Source organism: Globicephala melas, chromosome 5 (genome assembly GCF_963455315.2).
Source record: "Globicephala melas chromosome 5, mGloMel1.2, whole genome shotgun sequence".
NCBI classification, from domain to species: domain Eukaryota; kingdom Metazoa; phylum Chordata; class Mammalia; order Artiodactyla; family Delphinidae; genus Globicephala; species Globicephala melas.
The window spans coordinates 114,738,422-114,757,535 of NC_083318.1; the positions used below are offsets into that span (position 1 = coordinate 114,738,422).

The 19,114-nt window shown below is 44.7% G+C and overlaps 1 protein-coding gene across 6 annotated transcripts in view; it reads left to right on the top strand.

Moving 5' to 3' along the window:
* Nucleotides 1-19,114, top strand: part of ZNF827 (zinc finger protein 827) — a 179,499-nt gene that overhangs the window by 43,344 nt on the left and 117,041 nt on the right. For 5 of the 6 annotated variants that reach the window (XM_030878154.2, XM_030878155.2, XM_060299710.1 and 2 more), the window contains exons 3-4: nt 4,929-5,101; nt 10,587-11,067. In XM_030878154.2, the coding sequence (XP_030734014.1) occupies nt 4,929-5,101; nt 10,587-11,067 (654 nt within the window). The remainder of the gene's footprint in view (nt 1-4,928; nt 5,102-10,586; nt 11,068-19,114) is intronic. The other variant, XM_060299708.1, reaches the window with a different exon arrangement.

The window sequence follows — 19,114 nt, forward strand, 5'->3', positions numbered from 1 at the left end:
TGTCAAACCTTCTGCAAGATTGTCTCTCTGCCTTGGACAGATCCTGTCCATTGTAAATAGATGACACATATCATTGTACTTTATTAATGAGGTAGTCACACTCCATGCATTGTTAACATTAGTTGCTCCATAATTCATTTTGAAAATAAGTGAGCTATGAGCATGTGAACATCTCTATAAGTATGTGATCATCATGGTTTATATACTCATTCTTTCAAGATGTGTATGGGCATACTCTGTGAAAAGCATGCGCTCTCGGGTTAACATACTTCCGCTGGGACTTACTGGCAGCTTCCTGGACCTTTTTCTTCCATTTCCAGCCCATGTTTCATTTTCTGATACTCTCTCGACCCAGCCCCTTCCACTTAAGTTCATTATGGCCCAACACACAATGACTGAATTGTACTTGGTCCCCAGCATTGTTTTGGATGCTAGAGACACTAGGTAAGGACTTCCAGCTCCGCCCTAGCCAGTTCCTGCCTCCACTCCCTTCTTCTTTTCTCCTTCCATCTTTTCCATCTTTCTGTTTCCCCTGCTGAGCTGAATTTGGCCATCAGAGTTCTGCACAGGCTGAGCTGGACCTCCCTGAATAGCACAGTGGATTGCTGCTGAATTTTACTTCCTCTTGGCTCCAGGAATAATCTGCCATGTTGGGCCAAGCCCTGAGCTACATATTTCTCATGTGATGTTAATTGCTTAAATTTACATCTGCTTGGGGGCTTCCCTGGTGGCGCAGTGGTTAAGAATCCGCCTGCCAATGCAGGGGACACGGGTTGGAGCCCTGGTCTGGGAAGATCCCACATGCCGCGGAGCAACTAAGCCCGTGCGCCACAACTACTGAGCCCTTGCACCACAACTACTGAAGCCCGTGAGCCCTAGAGCCCGTGCTCTGCAACAAGAGAAGCCATGGCATTGAGAAGCCCGCTCACTGCAACAAAGAGTAGCCCCCGCTCGCCACAACTGGAGATAGCCCGCGCGCAGCAACGAAGACCCAGCACAGCCAAAAATAAAGTAATTAATTAAAAAAAATTTACATCTGCTGTGGTGGTAAGCGTTCTGCTTTGGAGGGAAGAGTTTATCGTCACTACTATTCTTACCATAGCTACTACGGATAGCCTCCATTTACTGCATGACAGGCCTTTTACACACATTTAGTATTGCTTTTTATTCCAATAATATTATGGCTTATAAAGAGAAAATGTTTTCTCCAAGGGAGCAAATTAGCAGCTATCCATCCCACCAGGTCTAGTAGCATTTGGTGGAATTTAGTTTTGTTTGCAGTGGTACTAACTAGTGGTGTATCTGGGGGAAGTTGTTCATCGGACAGTTGTGAACTAGGTAAAATTATGAACACTTCAATCCTGTCGCCTCGAGCATGTGTGGTTCATTCTGAGGAAGTGGTCCTATTTCCTTAGGCTCGAAATTTGAGTGAAATTTACAGCTATCCGTTCCTTGAAAATATTTTGGCATACAAAATAGAGTCCATCCTTACTTCGCCTTTCTCTAAAGTAGTTAACAACATCGTATACGTGTGGAGGGCATCCTACTAAAATATGAATCTTTTTAATAAATAAAAATGCAAATATTACCAGGGGAAGTTACTGGCCAATTTTTAAACTCGATCTTTGTATTCTGGTTACTTTGATCATTGGCTTCTGTCTTCCTTTCCCGCAGCGATCAGTTAAAAATGTCAACCAGGTACAGTAGTGTAGCTATTTGACCACCTATCTTGCTGTTAGTTTCTCTTCAGTATGAGTATTTGAATTCTTTTTTCCCAGTCAATCCAAGGACACCCTAATTTGTGCACGATGCATATATATTTTGATATTAATTAAAGCTCAGGAAGCATAGCTCCCAAATAAAATATATTTATATGAAATATGAATATGCAGGGTTCAATGTAGTGTATGTAGTCTGTGATCCATTTGCTATGTCGAATAGGTGATTAGGGTAGGGGCTGGGAGGGCATCAGAAAAAATAGGAAGCCTATAGATCACATTAGGCAAAGCAAGTTGTCTGGGGGAAGCCAGCAGTGTTCCTCTTGTCAGTAAATGGCCTTTGATGGCCTTCCTATGATGTGCAAGGAAATCTCAGGTCAGTGGAGGACATCTCAGTTTTTCTCTCCTCTCCCAGACAATCGTGTAAAATTAGGCCATTTAGGGTTTAGACGGTAGGAAATACTTCCTGAAGATGGGAATTAGTGGAAGCCTACTTTGATGTTCTTACAACCCCAAGTAGACATCGTCATCATTTTCCCCCCCTCTGGCTTATGACACTAATCTCACCTAGGGGCCTGATTCAGTCTTTTCTCTCAAATCTGTTGGTCAACATGTCATCTTTGTGATCAGGATATCAGAGTGGAGGGAATGACAATGCAGGATAGAAAGTGAGAGGCCGAATTAGGGATAGGTCAGGAGAGGTCAGCAGAGGCAACCAACAACGAGACACAGCAGGAAAGCTCGTGTGGGTTTATAAAAAGCGTGTTTATAGACCTCTGCAAAGTGTGCTTTTCCTAAAGTAAAAGGAAATCCTCAGTCCCCACCCCATCCCCCAATCAAAAAAAGGAAATACTTGTGATGGAACACATCACAAGGAGAATTTCCAGACTTGAAGGGTATATTTTCAGGTAGAGGATTCTCTTTCCAGGTGCTTGGTTGAGCTAACCAATATTGCTTACACCTGTAAAAACGGCATCTTGGGATGCCCCGACTTTATTCCAGAACTCTTCTGATTCCATCCATTTTAAGTGGCTCTTTGCATGTGGAGATTCAGTTGACTCCATGAATACATTATATGATTATTTTAAAGTTTACACTTGGGAATATTTCCTTTTAAAATTATGAAAGTAATGTGTAGATTAAAAAATTCAAATGGTACAGACGAATATACAATGAAAACAAAAGTTTCCCGCCATGACCCCTTCCCTTTAATCCACAGTCCTTTAAAATGAACTGCTTAATGTTTTCTTGGGTACGCTTCTAGACGATTCTCATACAAATAAAATATCATTTTTTAAAAATAAGATATCATTTCTTTCGTTTCATTTATTCATCCCATTCTTCCTATTCCCCTCTTTTTTTTCTTTTTGTGCTCAAGTATTTAAAAGCAAATCCCAGACCTCATATTCATTTGCTTGTAAATATTTACATATATATAAGGGCTTTAAAAACAAATAGCCTCGATAACTATTACAACATTTAAGAGGATCAACGATTGCTACATGATATTATGGAACACCCGGGCTATAATCAGTATTTTCTTAATTATCTCAAAAGTGTCTTTTTATAATGCTTTGTCCAAATCAGGAGCAAGATAAGCTTCACACCTTGCATTTGCTTTATATGTCTCTTAAGTGTCTTTTCATCTATAACCTCTTCCCTTCTTAAAATGCCAGTTACTTGTTGAAGAAACTGGGTCATCTGTCCTACAGAACGTCCCACATTCTGAATGTGTCTGATTCCATCCCTCTTGGTGTGTTTAACATTTCTAAAAAACAACCTGTATTTCCAGTAAATTTACTAGTTATGTCGAAGCTTGATTAAATATTTTGTAAGAATATTTCATAGATAGATTATCAGAGGGCACACAATGTCTGTCCCATTTTTAGTGCTGTTGAGATGAATGGTTTTAGGTGTTGTCAGCTTGATTCATCCTTTAGAAAGTCCCCTACCAACCTTTCACCTAATGGTCTGAGAAGCAATTGATTCCCATTTTTTAGAAAATAAAAATAGAATCTCCCTAGATACATAGTTTCAATTCTTGCTTTATCCACTAAGTGTAATAGCTTGGACATGTTTCTATATTAGCATCTATAGATCTAGTTCATTTTAAAAAATGGTTTCTCATGTTCTATTTCATGGGCGTATTACAACTTATTTAATCAGTTTGGAAATATTCCTGATTCCTCATGATTAAGAACAGACAGTCTGAGTCCTTAACTCTACTCGTTTTCCTATATCCCTAAATCGCAGAGGCTAGTGTGGCCCTGAGCAGTATAAGTTGATAGACTAGATGTGTAGCAACACAGTGTCACAATGGACACCCTCCCCTTGGGGGCTGGTGGAGGAGAGAGTGATCTCTGCTTTCCTTGGAGGAAGTAGTTGGTTTGTTGGATTTCCTGAAAAATGGAAGCATTGGCAGCTGCCCGGTTGTAGCTCTTCCCAAAGTGAGTGGTGGGGCCCAGTCTCTGTGCAGAGGAGGGCAGTGCATCTTAGTGGCCACCCGAGGGACAGAAATAAGAGGGTGACAACCCCTGACCTTAAGACCCCCTGATGGCCAAATTGGCAGCAGCATCTGCTGGAGCCGAAACTAAACAAGTCAGCAGTAGGAGCCTGAAATTTGTCTCCACTGGAGCTGGGCTTGTGAGGTTTATGACGGCTGTTTGGTTTTCACTGTGGTGTTGTTCTCCGTCCCATTTGACTTGTCTTTATTTCTTACCCTTCTCCAAGTTCAGGAATTCAGATGTGAACTTGAGTCTGGCAGTTTCCTTCAGGAAACAAAGGCTCTGAAGCCAGTCTTCTCTGGGCTGAGCTGGGACAGATGCCCTCCGAAGTGTGGGATGGCCTCTGGAAGCAGGGCTTTCCCCAGGCAGGTTGATCAGATTCTAAAAAAATGGAACCCAGATGGACGTAATGAGGTGAACGTGGGTTTCTACCTGAAGAAAAGCAGTAATAAAGCTTCCTCATAAAGTCTTGCAATGGCAAAAAACAAAACAAAACGAAGCAAAAACAAACAAACAAAAAAACCCAAAACCCCACAGAACCCCAAAACCCAAAAAACCCAAAATACCCCAAAACCAAACAAAAAACCCCCTCAAGCCCCCCAGTTCCTTCTTAGTGTTCTTTATAGAGCAATGCATGTGAATTAGCGCTGGACGCAATGTGCCTGTTTGTTTTCCTTAATTTTCCTGTCTTTCTCCTTCTTCCAAGCTTCAGAAGAGGAAAGCGGAAAACCTTTCCAGTGCCCCATATGTGGTTTGGTTATAAAAAGGAAGAGTTACTGGAAGCGGCACATGGTGATTCACACGGGTTTAAAAAGCCATCAGTGTCCGCTCTGTCCATTCCGGTGTGCTCGCAAGGACAATCTCAAATCCCACATGAAGGTAAGCCACCTGCGGATGGGCCTCACGGAGAGGCAGGCACAGCCCGGCCCCTTGCACAAATCCATGCCCAGAGCTCCGTGTTGAAAGGTAGATTGCAATGCAAATGAAGCCCATTGCAAAGGATCTTGCAAAGGATTTCATTATAAGCGTCTTCAAGTCCATCCGACAACCCAGAACTTAAAGCAGAGAGCAGCTTCAGTATCCAAATAATATACGTAGTGTAGAACCATCCTTTCCTATCGGGAAGCAACAGCCTAACTGGCCTTGCACGGTGATGCATTTTGGGGCACTAGGAGGAAAAGTTGGGGAAGAGCAAGAAGCAGGGAAAGACGGGCTCAGGAAGGATTGCTGGACCTGCCCCCATTCCAGGAAGGAATGCCCTCTTCTGCTGTTGCTTTGCCATCCAGCTTACACACCCAGAGACATCTTATAGGGAGCGTGAGGACATTGAAAGACACCTGGGCTTTAACTTTCACCCTGTGGGAGGCTTGAGGGCCACTCCTGACAAGACTGAGTCCCCTTGGGGCTGACAGTGTTTGAGTTGTCATAATTCCCGGGATCACACTTAGCAAACACCTAAAGACGTTGTTTTCAGTGTCCTATTAGGAGCAACTGGGGGGCTTGCGCCTGTAATGAGCATATAGGGAATTGACTAGACTATGTGTCACTCTTATGTGAGCTGGGGGGAAACTTAGTCATCTAGCAGTCTTTTTAGCAGACCCTATTAATGCTAAGGAATGCAAAGAGGAAACCCAAGAGATCAAAAAAGCATGGCTTCTGAATTTGACAGGCTTGCCTTTAAATCTTATTGTATAACTTACTAGCTAAGTGGTGAGCAAATGAGTCTTTAGACTTAATTTTCTCATCTGTTAAGTGGGAATGATCTCATCTGTTAAGTGGGAATGATTATGTTCATCTGAAAGGGATATCATTAATATTTAAGGAGGTATTAGCAAAGTATCTGACACAGAAGTGTTCAGTGGTGGTTATTTCATTTCAATAGCTATTGTTGAACACCTTAATAATAATAACCATCATTTTCACTGATGTTTGCAATATTGTCTCACTGTTGACATTACTTATAAAGCGTTTACTTTCCTGCCGTAAGAGCATGTGTACATAATTGAGGTATTTGCTTTTTTCAAAATGTTGCAGTCTTATCCTTCTGAATAGATCAGTAATCACTGTTTAGAATTGTGGATCTAAAAATGTATGATCAGACAGAACCTCTACTGACTTTAGGAAATTGCTTGGAAAATTAAAAAAATAAATTAAAGCCATGATATAATTTGTTTTCTACCATTTGCCTTTGTCTCCAGGGAGTAGCAGGCCCTTCATTTTCAGAATCCATTTAACCAGGGGTTCTGGTTGGTTGAATTTTACTGAGCTGACTCAGTGTTTTACTTGCATCCCTCTCATCCTCTGTCAACTCTTCCCAGCGTAAAATCTTGTATTTTACACCTGCAAAGTGGATTTGATTAGCAGGATGAGCCTTCCAAAGAAATGCCTTTAAAACTAAAATTTGTTTTTGTTACCGTGTCCTACTCTGTGTTTAGAAATCAGTTCTGGCAAATTTAAAGCTTCAGTGAGCAGAAAACTTGCATCTGGCCTGACACCTTGTAAGCCTGTTTTCAGCTCAGGGTCACTTAAAACAACCTATTTATAAACCCATGGGAAAAAAACAAACAAACTGGGTTTTCAATAGCAAGAACTACTGACCCTGAAACTACAGGGAGATGAGTTGGGTGCCTTGATGATACAGACCGTCGGCCATGACAGCGTTGCAGATGAGAGCAGCCAGGGCTCTGTGGGTCGGGGGGTCTTAGAATGCTTTCAGAACAAATCAATAACCAGTACAATAAAGCAGTGGTGTGAAATGACTACTTTCTTCAAACTCATGGTGTCCTAACCTGTTGAGCTTTTGAGGAGGGGAGTGTGAGAGGGGCTTATGCAAGTTTAATTTCATCAGATGGTGTCCACTTTCTTTTCTGTTCTCCACCTCACTTATGGGCCCGTGTTTCTTGCTTTGATCAAAGAATTCATGATTTAATTTTGATGAGGCATACTTTCATTTTGGTAGATTTTGAAAACATAGTCTACAGAGAAACATAATAGCTGTGGCCTTAGGAATACATATTCTTTGCTCTGTGCACCAGAGGCTACGAGATGGATAGATTTTCTAAAACAAGTCCTACCTCAGAAGTAGGGGCAGTATAGCCTATAGATTAGGATCTCAAACTGTGTGGTAAAAAAAAAAACACCTCAGTTAGAATCTCGGTTCCATGACTTTCAGTAGCTGCGGAGCTTTGGGTGAATCATTTAACCTCTCCAAGGCTCCGTTTCCGCTCGTGGAGATAATAATCATACGATCTATCTCACGGACTTGTTATAAGGGTTAAATGAGATAACGGATACAAAGCACTTAATATGATGCCCAGCATGGAGAAACACTCAATAAATGCAGCTACTGTAGTAATTATTATCCGAAAGCCATCTGAATATATATTTACATTTAGAAATAAATCGATGACATGGCATGAAAGAATTACTCTAAATTTTATTGCTTTTCTCTCTTCATGACGTAGCTTTCGTGTTGAGAATTTAGAAAAACCGATAAAAAGAATCTGAAACTGGCCCTTAATCCCATCACGCAGAAATAACCATTATCATCCTAATCTGTATCCTTCTATATTGATTACATAAAGCTACCTAAGGAAGAACGGGATTCTACTTTATTTGTTCAACAACTACAGTACTTACTGGGTTCAGGCACTGTACAATTTTCTGAAAGCCTGCCTTTCCTCCTCCATATATCACGCAAATGTTTTTATGGCTTGCTGCGGAAGGAGCTTGTAAATGCCTCCAGCTTCCTCGGGGTTATCTTAGATTTCCATTAAGTCTTTTACAACTTTCCTGGATGAGCGAGCGTACAGGAATTAAATGCGGAATTCATAAGCTAAAATTGAACAGAGAAGGTGAGGAGGGCTGAGATCGGGAACATGGGTGAAGAAACGGCAAGAAATAGGCAAGGGTCAGGGCGCCGACTTTTTCTAGTCTCAGGCCTGCCAGCTAAGGAGCTGACTCCTAGGTAAGCCCCCTCCCGGCCTGCCTTGTCCCCTCAGTGAGGTGGAGATGTTTCCCGAAGTGTCCTCGTGTTTGTCCAGCTGCTACCAGGAGGTAGACCCAGTGATGCAGTAGCCCTTATACTTCCCACCTCTTGGGGTGGTGACAGGCTCTCTCTGTGAAGGATGACCTGCAGAAAGCAGGTCTCTATGGGACCTGGAAAGAATGACACGCTTTAGTCAAGTGTTTCTTGACAGTAGCCGACCAAGAGGGGATTTTAAGCTGATGTCGGGCTAAAGAGAGTACAGATGATCCCTTTCTGTCGAGAGAGCAGGGGAGAGCCTTCCCTCCAAGGCCAAATGCGAGCTCTCGCCCCTCCGGGAAGGTCTAGCTCTAATAAAATTCTAAGTGTGACCGTCAACACTTCATCCACTGTTTTTCTCTTCAACGGTCACTCATTTTTCTGCCACTAAATACAGCCAGACCAGTATCGGGTGGAAGAGGAACCGCATACAGGACTTGGGCACAGACGCTTTTGAATCCAGGGCTCCCTGTTTGATTTTAGAACATGGGCTCTGTCCTTTTCCTTTTTCCAGAAGCTGCTTCCGGAGCTTCTGTTCTTGGATTAGCTCCTGTCCTCTCCCGGGGCAATAGATGTCAGGACACTCCTGAAATGGAATCTGCCCCACCGCACTGCTCCCAGGGACGCCGGAAGCTTTCAGCCTCATGACCTTTGCCACCTGGTTCCGGGGCGAGCTGTGGCTGGCACCTGTCAGGGTCCCCTGGGGCTGTGACCTGAGCCCCCCCCCCAAGGTGCTTGCTCCTGTGTGAACTGGTTGGAGGAGAGGGTGGGGAATCTTCCCGATTCTGTGAGTGAGAAAGTAAATGAATTGCTCCGCTCCAGAGTGAAGTCCCTTTGTTGAGAAAGAACAGAGACAGTTAACAGCTGGTGACCAAGACTGTGTGTCCCCCCATTCCAGCCCCTCCCGAGGTTGCAGAGGGGAAGCGTTTTAATGAGCACGGCTTTGCTGTAACTGAATTTAAGTGTATACGGTTATTTCTGTGGAGAAATTCAGGCTTTGGGGGACCCAGAATCTCTTCTGTTGTTTTTTTCAAAAAGCCACAGTGGGGTGCTGTAGCGACAGGATCTCACCATTAACTTTTAATTTCTTTGCTTTTGTTGGTCACTCAACATTATTTAAAAGTATGTTTTGGCTGGTGAATAATGCTTTTGGATTGCACTCAGAACGCATAAACAGCTGTAGTAAAACTTGCACTCTTGGAAAGGAAGCCCGCGCAGAGGGGCCAGGTGGCCCAGTGGATTAAGGAATCTTTAACCTTTAACCTTCCTTAGACCTGGATTCAAATCCTGCCTAGATCACCGCTCAAAGATGAGAGGTCGGTTTGACTTGGGTTTTGAATTCCAACCACTCGTGTGTCCAAAATCACACAACTCCCCAAATCTCTTGGCCCAAATCTCCACCATTGACAGTTTCTACTCAAGGGAGGGCCAGTCCTGAAATAGCAGGGTGGAGCAGGTCAGCCCTGAAGTGCATTGGCAGAGGTGAATGGGGAAGTTACAAGCTTATGAGCACCTGCCAGCTCGGGCCAATGCAATGATTTCCTCACTTTTTCAAGCACTAAATTTGATTGTGACAGGAAGTAAAGAAAAGGTTTCTAGCCATTTTTACAGGTACTGTGCAGGCAAGGCTGGAACTGTGTTTAAAAGTCTGCATTCTTTCATTGCAGACAGAACCACGTTTGGAAACACTGGTTCCATCTTGCTGAGACAGCTTGGTGGGCATCAACCCCTGGTTTTTGTCCCCCTCTGCTTCCTTTATATGTCATTTTGCTCTAGCCACGTGCTTTGGGGTCTCAGTTTCTCTGTCTATGAAATGGGAATACCCTGGAGGCATTATTTTCCACATTCTTAATTACCTGGAGAAGCATTTTTGAAAATGGAAATTATGTTTGCAAAACGTAACTAATTCTCTGGGTGGTAATAATTGGGTCCCTGCAGTGTATTTATATTACTTGACAGGTTACCTCTATTGACCCCCAACTAGTAAGTATGTAAGTTCAAATCGTGCTGGGTTTATAATGTTTTCTCTGAAGACATCAACCGAGATGGGATGACTAGAATATTAGGAGGATTCTACCCCAGACGGCCTCCATTGGCAGACAGCATCCTCAGTCGTGAGTATGGCTTTACTAATGGATTCTTAACCTGCGTGGACCTGCTTTGTGTTTAGGGATGGCCCTCACGACCTGAAGCACATAATGAAGTGCTCCTCTAGCGATGAGATTCCCTGGGCCGGCCCTTTGTACCGTGAGGAAATTGTTGCTGAGTAGCGCGGATGTACAGCAGGGCGTTTCGCATCAGCACACAGTGGCTAGCTCACTCTTCTTGCTTCTCCGCCAGGTTCATCAGCACCAGGACCGGGGAGAGACCTTTCAGTGCCAGCTCTGCCCTTTCACTTCCTCCCGTCACTTCAGCCTGAAACTCCACATGCGTTGCCATCAGCACTTCCTGAGGACAGAAGCCAAGGTGAAGGAGGAGATCCCAGACCCCGATGTCAAGGGATCTCCCCACCTCAGTGACAGTGCCTGCCTGGGGCAGCAAAGGGAAGGAGGAGGGACAGAGCTAGTGGGGACCATGATGACGTCCAGCACTCCAGAGAGGACTAGCCAGGGTGGGGCTGGCGTCTCGCCTTTGCTGGTGAAGGAGGAGCCCAAGGAAGATAATGGCCTGCCAACCTCCTTTACTCTGAATGCTACCGACAGGCCGGCCAACCACACGAAGCTGAGAGAGCCCTCCGAGTATGCAGCCAACAGTGCGTCCGCATTGTTCAGCCAGGACATCTCTGTTAAGATGGCGTCTGATTTTCTCATGAAGCTGTCAGGTACTTGAAGAGGGTTGTCCTCTCTCTCTCTCTCTTCTCTATCCCTCTACCAGTATTCTCATCTATAGAATGAGCTGGTAGGACTAAGTGATTTCAAGGTCGCTTGAGATTCCAGTTGTCTGCACGCTCATACATTTTCTCCTTGAGACTTGTTTTTTGCAGTCCTTTGGAAGTAGGCATGGCTGTGGTTTGGGTCTAAAAACAACAGGGATTGTTGATTTCTTTCTGGTTTTCCCCCTTTATGAGTTCTTGTTGTGGGGGACAGGCCACAGCGTGAGCCAGGTTGGTGACAGTTCTTTGTGTGACCTTGAGTCATTTTAACTTGTCTCTCCGTTGGGTTCTTTAAAGTGCTTGTACGGGTCATCTCGCGTTGTGTTATTCAAGTTCTTTATTGCCTTGATTTAAAAGATTTTTAAAGGACATGTACACAGAGACTACTATTAGGAATTATAGAGTTTTAAAATTTGAGCAACTGATAAAATTATCTTTAAATTTTGTTTTCTCTAATGGAAAGTTTTTTTATCGTGGTAAAATATACCTAACATGAAATGTATCATTTGAACCATCTTTAAGTATACAGTTCTTTGGCATTAAGTACATTCACATTGCTGTGTAATCATCACCACCATCCATCTCTGGAACTTTTTCATCCTCCCAAACTGAAACCTTGCACCCATTAACCAAGAATTCCCCATTCCACCCTCCCCTCTGCCCCTGGTAACCATTATTCTATTTTCTGTCTCTATGAACATAAGTACTCCAGGTACCTCATGTAAAGTGTAAAGTGTAATTAAAAAAAAAAAAATTTTTTTTAAACATTCTTTTGCAACTGCCCCAGTGCCTTTTAGAAAAAAGATGGAGTATGTTTTCAAAACTTATTACTAATTGATATCGCTTTCACCATCAGATTATGCATGATGTTTCTTTTAGTTTTTTTCTTTTTTTTCCCCTCAATTCCTTAAGTTGTGGAGTTGAACGAGGGGGTGTAGAGATGCTGAGGGAGCGCTGTTTTTCCTGACGTTTTGGAATGAGAAAACATGTTGTGGGTCTGTGCTGCTACTCATTATATTTTTTAATGTCTGATTTTAAATTTTAAAAGAGGTGTGGAGGGTGGGGAAAGGTCGGCTGAGAATTGGTTCTATCTTTCAGTGAAGATGGCAGTCCCCAGGATGATTTCCAAATGCCATTTCAGCTCTTTGGAGATTGACAATACCCTTTTAAATGGAGAATAATTGGTCACCACCTTCCTTTAAATGGACTGTGAGTTGCATTTCACTAAATGTCATCGCCAGGTGAATTCGAGGTTCTGCTTCACTCTGAAGTCCCTTTGCTCAGTGACACTTCAGTCAGGTCTTCTGGAATGTCCCCACCACCCCAGGTCTTTGCCCCTCAGGAGTGCACAGCGCTGGTTGGGAGAAATGAGGAAAGGCAGGGGATGGAAATGAGGCACCGCAGAAAGAACTGAGATGGAAATGTTACAGGGAGGCATCCCACCCTGCAAGATGAGTGAGCTCGTCCTACACCAGAAATGATCGGGTGTCAGAAATTCAACCGTGGCAGTGAAGAACGGTCTTCCCTTGTCTCCTCCTCTTGTATCCCAACCTAGGGGGACGTGTGATCTTTGAGACTCTGCTTTTTGTATTTAAACATTTTTGAAAACGTGGGGGAAATTTAGGCTTCTGGTTTTCCTTTCGCTGCTGATCCTTTAGTTTTCACTTCTGGGAGATCTCTGGTTCCTCTTTGATGGTCTCTCCCACCAATGTCAGAGCAAAAAGGGCTCCTTTTCTGGGCTCTTCTAGCACTTTCCCAAGGAATGCAATAGCATATTCACTTAGCATAGCTTAGAAACAAACGGGGGACATTTCCTTACTTAGCAGACAGGGGAAACTCAGGATGGGGTTAGTAACTCTGAGGAAGAGGGTACTCCCTTTACTCCAGGACTCCAGAAAGTTTTTAATCCTGAGGAAGGTGAGTGGGGGTGGAGGAAGGTTTGATGGGACACAATTCCTGCTGAGCTCAGCTGTGAGTGCCCGGCATCAGGCTGTAATTAGCCCCAGACCCAGTCTCAGGGAGCACAAGATAAGGCCTGTGGCTTCTGGGAGCCAGGCTTGCAGACAGGAAAAACACAAGAGGAGAAGCCAGTCGGTAGGTTGGGGTGAAAAACTGTGCACCCAGGCCTTATACTGTGATCTGTTTTCTCAGTCGGCTATTGATGGGGACTTGTTTACGGGTTTGGCAGTCGCAGTATTTACTGACTGATCAGTTGGCATAAGAAAACAGATAACAAATGCACGCTGTTTATGCAAAAGGCCCGCGCAGCTATTTTATGGTGGCTTACTAGAGGTCCTGAAACCTGACTTGTGTGCACTGTTACCTAGCAACCTGTTACAAAGTCACCAGGGAGTGAGATGCATTGGTAATTTTTGTGTGTGTGTGCATATTTGGATGTAAATGTAAACTTGGTGACAGTGGCAACGCAGCCCACGGGAAAAGGAAAGGAATACATTTTCCGGAGGTGGGGAGGCATTATTTATTTCTTTTTCTTCCACTCACTCTCGTTGGTCAGGCTCTAGAATTGATAGCTCCCGTCATTGTGGTGTTCTACCTGGCTGTGTCTGTGACTGTGATCCCGGGACCACAAGGCCAGATCCCGGGGAGCTGTGCCTGAGTTTCTAGCTCTTTCCCTTATCAGATGTCGGGTTAGCATCAGGCCTTGTCCCTAGGCATCATAACGGCGCCATTGTTCTTGCCATGAATTTTTGAGCTGGGCTCTGTGTGTGCACCTGCTGGGACTCTAGGGTGCAGCTGTTTGTGGACACGGGGGCTGGGAGTCTCTGTGCCAGCCACATCACAGTCTGCAGAACCGGAGCACAGTGGCAAATTCAAGCGTGTCCATACCTTCTTGTTTCCAAAAGAGAGATGGAAAACACTTGATTCTTTCTTGCTTGGTGATTAAGGGGAGTCTTTCTTGCTCCCACTGGATTAAAAATCACTGGTGGAATCCTCTTTTTTTTTTAAACCTTATAAATGTGTAAAGGATGCTTACTTTTTTTTTAAATTTATTTTATTTATTTATGGCTGCGTTGGGTCTTTGTTGCTGTGCGCAGACTTTCTCTAGTTGCGGCGAGAGGGGGCTACTCTTCGTTGCGGTGCGCGGGCTTCTCATTGCGGTGGCTTCTCTTGCTGAGGAGCAGAGGCTCTAGGTGCACGGGCTTCAGTCGTTGTGGCGCGCGGGCTCTAGAGCGCAGGCTCAGTAGTTGTGGCGCACGGGCTTAGTTGCTCCACAGCATGTGGGATCTTCCCAGCAGAGGGCTCAAACCCTCGTCCCCTGCATTGGCAGGCAGATTCTTAACCACTGCGCCACCAGGGAAGCCCTGGAATCTTCTTTTAAAAAGACTCTAAATCCTTCCCTCCCTACCCCCGTTTTGAGGTTTCCTAGTGTCTGTGATTGTGAAATCAAACCCCTTCCCCGAACCGTCTACTCTTCTTCTGCCTGAGCCCACACTTAACATTCCTTCGTCCTTCAAGATTAGCCTTGTTCCCTAGGACCAAGGCTTTCCAGGCTCAGCACCATAATTGATTCAGGGAAGAGGATGGGACAGTCCCTGCTGCTGGCTTTCTGGGCTGTTGGAAAAGATAATTTTGCAAACTCTGCTCCAAGCTTCAGCCTAGGAGGCAGGCCTTTGAGGGCTGCAGCCCTGCATATTTGCATCGATCTTTCTTGAGAGCCAAAAGGCAGATGCAGACTGTCGCATGTCAGGGCAAGGGATTCAGTAGCCGCGTGACTGGGGCTATGCAGGGGAGAGGAGATTAAATTCCTACTGTTTCTCTGCCTTCTCTCCTTTATCCAGTAGCAGTTCTCACCTTGACTAACATTAGACTTACCTGGGGAGTTGTTTTTTTTTTTTAAATGCCAGGGTCCAACCCCACTGCCAGAAATTATGATTCAGTTGGTCTAGGATAGGACCTAGACCTAGACATTGGTGTTTTCTTTTTCTTTTTTTTTTTTTTGGCCACACTGCGTGGCATGCGGGATCTTAGTTCCCCAACCGGGGATTGAACCTGCGCCCCCTGCAGTGAAAGTCTTAACCACTGGACCACCAGGGACGTCCCTAGACATTGGTGTTTTCTTTAAAATCCTCAAACGATTCTAAAATGCAGCCAGGACTAAGGACCACTGATGTGGAAGATAAATTTGGTACCTGTTTTTGTGTTTGTTGTTTTTTCAGTACCCCTATAGTTTTTCAGTGCAACTCTCTTCCCTCACTTTCTATCCAAGACCATGAAAAGGTGCCTGGTGGTTTGGGATGGGTCTGAGACATTCACTATAGGTCAAGGTTAACATGAACTGGAGGCCTGGGTGAGTCATGGTCATTCAGCCCCATGTTTTGCCTCGTGGAGCCACATGACAGGAGAATTAAAAGAAGCATCTTGATGTTCTCCAGTTAGAATTAGAAAGTCTCGAGACTCATCTAGAACATCTAGGAACTGGGAGTATCATCATTAGACGCCTGATTAAAAGTTGCCTGCTGTGGGCTTACATCATTTCTCTTTCTGAAAACTACACTTTTCAAGATATCACATTTAAGTCTAACTCTCCAAATTAGAACCAAGCAGTTGACAGAAACTTGGCACCTCAGTTGTTGGCTGGGAATATCTTTTTATCTTTTTGTACTTGGTTTTTTGAAAATAAAAGATACAAGTCATTTCAACTATTTTTAGTTTGGAAACTGGCCCAAAAAATGTATCCTGTCTCCCATATTCTATTAATTTCATAAAATTGGGGCCGAAACATCTTAACCATGAGAGGTGGACTTCGGAAAACAGTGACCTGCAGAGGGGTCCAAGCTGAATTGTTTCGAATGTGTTAGGAGCTCAGCGGTAAAATGGCAAAGGTTCTCTTGAATAAACGAAGGGGAGCTGGTGAATGTTTGTGTTGTATCTTGCGGTTTCCCGTGGGCCTTTGTTCTGCCACCTTCATCTCTTTCCCATAATGTTATGCATCTGTAGTTACGGTTTGTCTGTAAAGGGCAGCTCCTTATCCTGTGATACCTTTGTTTGTGCTGCTGAAGAAGGAGGGGGCCGGGAGATGCCCGTTAACTAGGCATCCTTATTACCGGATGGCTCTGATTGGCTTTCTGTCAGACATCTTAGCATCCTTCTACCAAGGAAGTGCTGGCCTTCCGCCATTCACGCCCTCAGGCTTTAGTGCCATTAGCTGGGGCCCTCCCCACGCCCAAGTGTGCCTTCCCCCAGTGGGTTTATTTTTGGCAGTCTTCCTCTGTATCTTCAGTTTGTCCCTTTTCTAACCCTGCCTGGCTTTTCTCATGATGGGCACTCACTGATCACTTGACTAAAATTCCTGGTGTCAGACGCCACATTGTGGGCCCTCATGTGTGAGGCAGCTCGAATGTCCTATTGAAATCCTGGATTTTACCGAACCTGGTGGGTGATCCGTTTGAGAGGGAGAGTGTGACTCTTTCCTGTTTTTCAGTGACTTGCTCCTCCACGGGCTGAGGGCTGATCTGAGTCACAGAAGGGAGCAGGTGGCGTAACAAGAAAGTGGGACCTGGAGTGACACACTCACGTGCTCAGGCCTCCAGGGATGGAGACTTTGTGACACTGACTCATTGTTTATGATTTTTCCTTAACAATCACTTACATAGTGCCTGCTCCTTGCTGTTTAACCCGTTTGAACTTCATAGCAACCCGAGAGGAAGATACTGTTGGTATTCCCATTGCACAGATGAAAACAGAGAGGTTAAGGAACTTGCCCACGTTTACACAGCTAATAATGGTGGGACTGGGATTCTAATCCAGGCAGCCAGGCTCCAGCATCCCCTCCCCCAAATCACAAAGTAAGGAAGTGGTGAAACTGGAGGTTGGCTCTGTTCTCTGCCCTTGTTTTTGTAGAGTCAGAGTCCCCGGCAAGGGAGCCATTCTCTGAACGTCGTATGTTAGATGCCACCGGAAGTTGTGCTCATACTTGTGGGCTTTTCAGGCATTGCTTAGTGCAGATAGAGTAGTAACAGTAAAGCCAGTTACAGTGTGTCTTCAATGGCTCGTAACAAGCATGTAGTTGAGGAAACCAAGACTGGAAGTCAGTAGCGTTAGAAGGGTTGCCACTGGAATCCAGACGTTTCTTTCCTCACCGTGCTGGATAGAGCTCATCTCATTGCAGAATTGTCCGCACAGTGGTTGTTTAATCTTGATAGACTCTTGGGAAAATTGTTCAAACTCTATGTTTCTGCACAACTGAATCCAGGTCATTTTCTTCCTTCCCTCAGAAGTACATTTTCTTCCACTCACTACTGTTGTTACTGCTGTTACAACTTCTACTATTGTTATCCTGAGCCTTACCTTATTACTAATCAGATGGGTTTCCAGTGAGCCAGGGGCGGTGCCAACAACTTGATGTAATTTCTCAGTTAACCCTCCCAACAGCCCTGTTAATGTTAAACCTATTTCATAGATGAGGAAGCTGAGGCTTAGTAGGTTTCGGCGACTGAGGGATAGAGCAGAGATTCAACGCTGCCTAACTGTGAAGCTTGGCTCGTAACCACTTAATAAGCTATTACCTAATTTTTTTTTTTTTTTGGTCAATTGAGTGAACTGTCTTTTGACCTCCGTCTGCTTCACTGTTTATTTTCCTTGGCTTCAAACCATGACATCGTTTTTAATGCATGCTAATTCAGTCACTAATCTGGTTAAATTTTTGTGTGTCTTCAAAATACACCCACAACCCATCCCTCGAGGGCGGCCTTTCCTGGCCCACCAGCTCTCTCCCGGATGCTTCCTCCACCCCAGGACCCTCCCTCCCCTCCGCCAGGCTTCCAAGGTGTTAATGGACTCTTCTGATACCTCTGGCATCAGGTTGTGCCCCTGCCTGGCTTCCTTCTCCTGAGTAATGGTATCCCCACTCCTCTCAAGAAAAATGCTGAGTCTTCACCAGCTGGTACTCACTCCCCCTGCCCCCCATTTCCATTTACCTGCCTTCCCTCATGTTCCAGGAGTCCGGTCACTGGAACCATGGAGTTCCATAAATCTTCCTCCTGTTAGGTAAAATGGGGGAGGGGGGTTCTAAAAAGAATTAATAATGTTATTTAAACCAAAATAACTAGGGACTTCCCTGGCGGTCCAGTGGTTAGGACTCTGCGCTTCCGCTGCAGAGGGCACAGGTTCGATCTCTGGTCGGGGAACTAAGATACCTCATGCTGTGCGGTGTGGCCCAAAAAACCCCACAAAATAACTAGTTTAATGCACCTCTGACCCCCAGTGGTTCTGTATCTTTGTAGAGAATTTCTAGCAACATTGCACCTTATTGCTGTGATATCCACCGCTACTGCCTGCTCCAGTGATACTTAGAATCTTAACATCCAAGTTGATCCTTGCATTACTGCTTGTGTCTTAGCCTTGCCTCTTCAACTATGTTTCAGATTGCTAAGGGGGGGGAGGGGCAGCGGCAGGGGATGATGTTTCCTTTATAATGTCTTTATCTTTGTATCATCCACAATGTATTCTGTGGTAGATGATAAGAAAGGTATTCCATTAGTCATATACACTCTGGGAGGCAGGTTTTCAGAGGTTGTGGTATTACTTCACTTAAAAAAGATTTAAAGGGCTTCCCTGGTGGTGCAGTGGTTGAGAATCTGCCTGCCAATGCAGGGGACATGGGTTCGAGCTCTGGTCTGGGAAGATCCCACATGCCGCGGAGCAACTGGGCCTGTGAACTACAACTGCTGAGCCTGTGCTCCGCAACAAGAGAGGCCGCGATAGTGAGAGGCCCGTGCACCGCGATGAAGAGTGGCCCCCGCTTGCCACAACTAGAGAAAGTCCTCGCACAGAAACCAAAACCCAACACAGCCAAAAATAAATAAATAAAGATTTAACTTTAAAAAAAAAAGATTTACAAAGTCACAACCAGCTCCTAGTGCCATAAAGAGTACGGAAGAAAGAGGTGGTCCATGGGAAGAAAACAGGCTGTTCAAAGGGAGCCTCAAAGGGTGTGAGCACCTTGGCGTTGGCCGGGACCTCAGCTTCTGGGGCC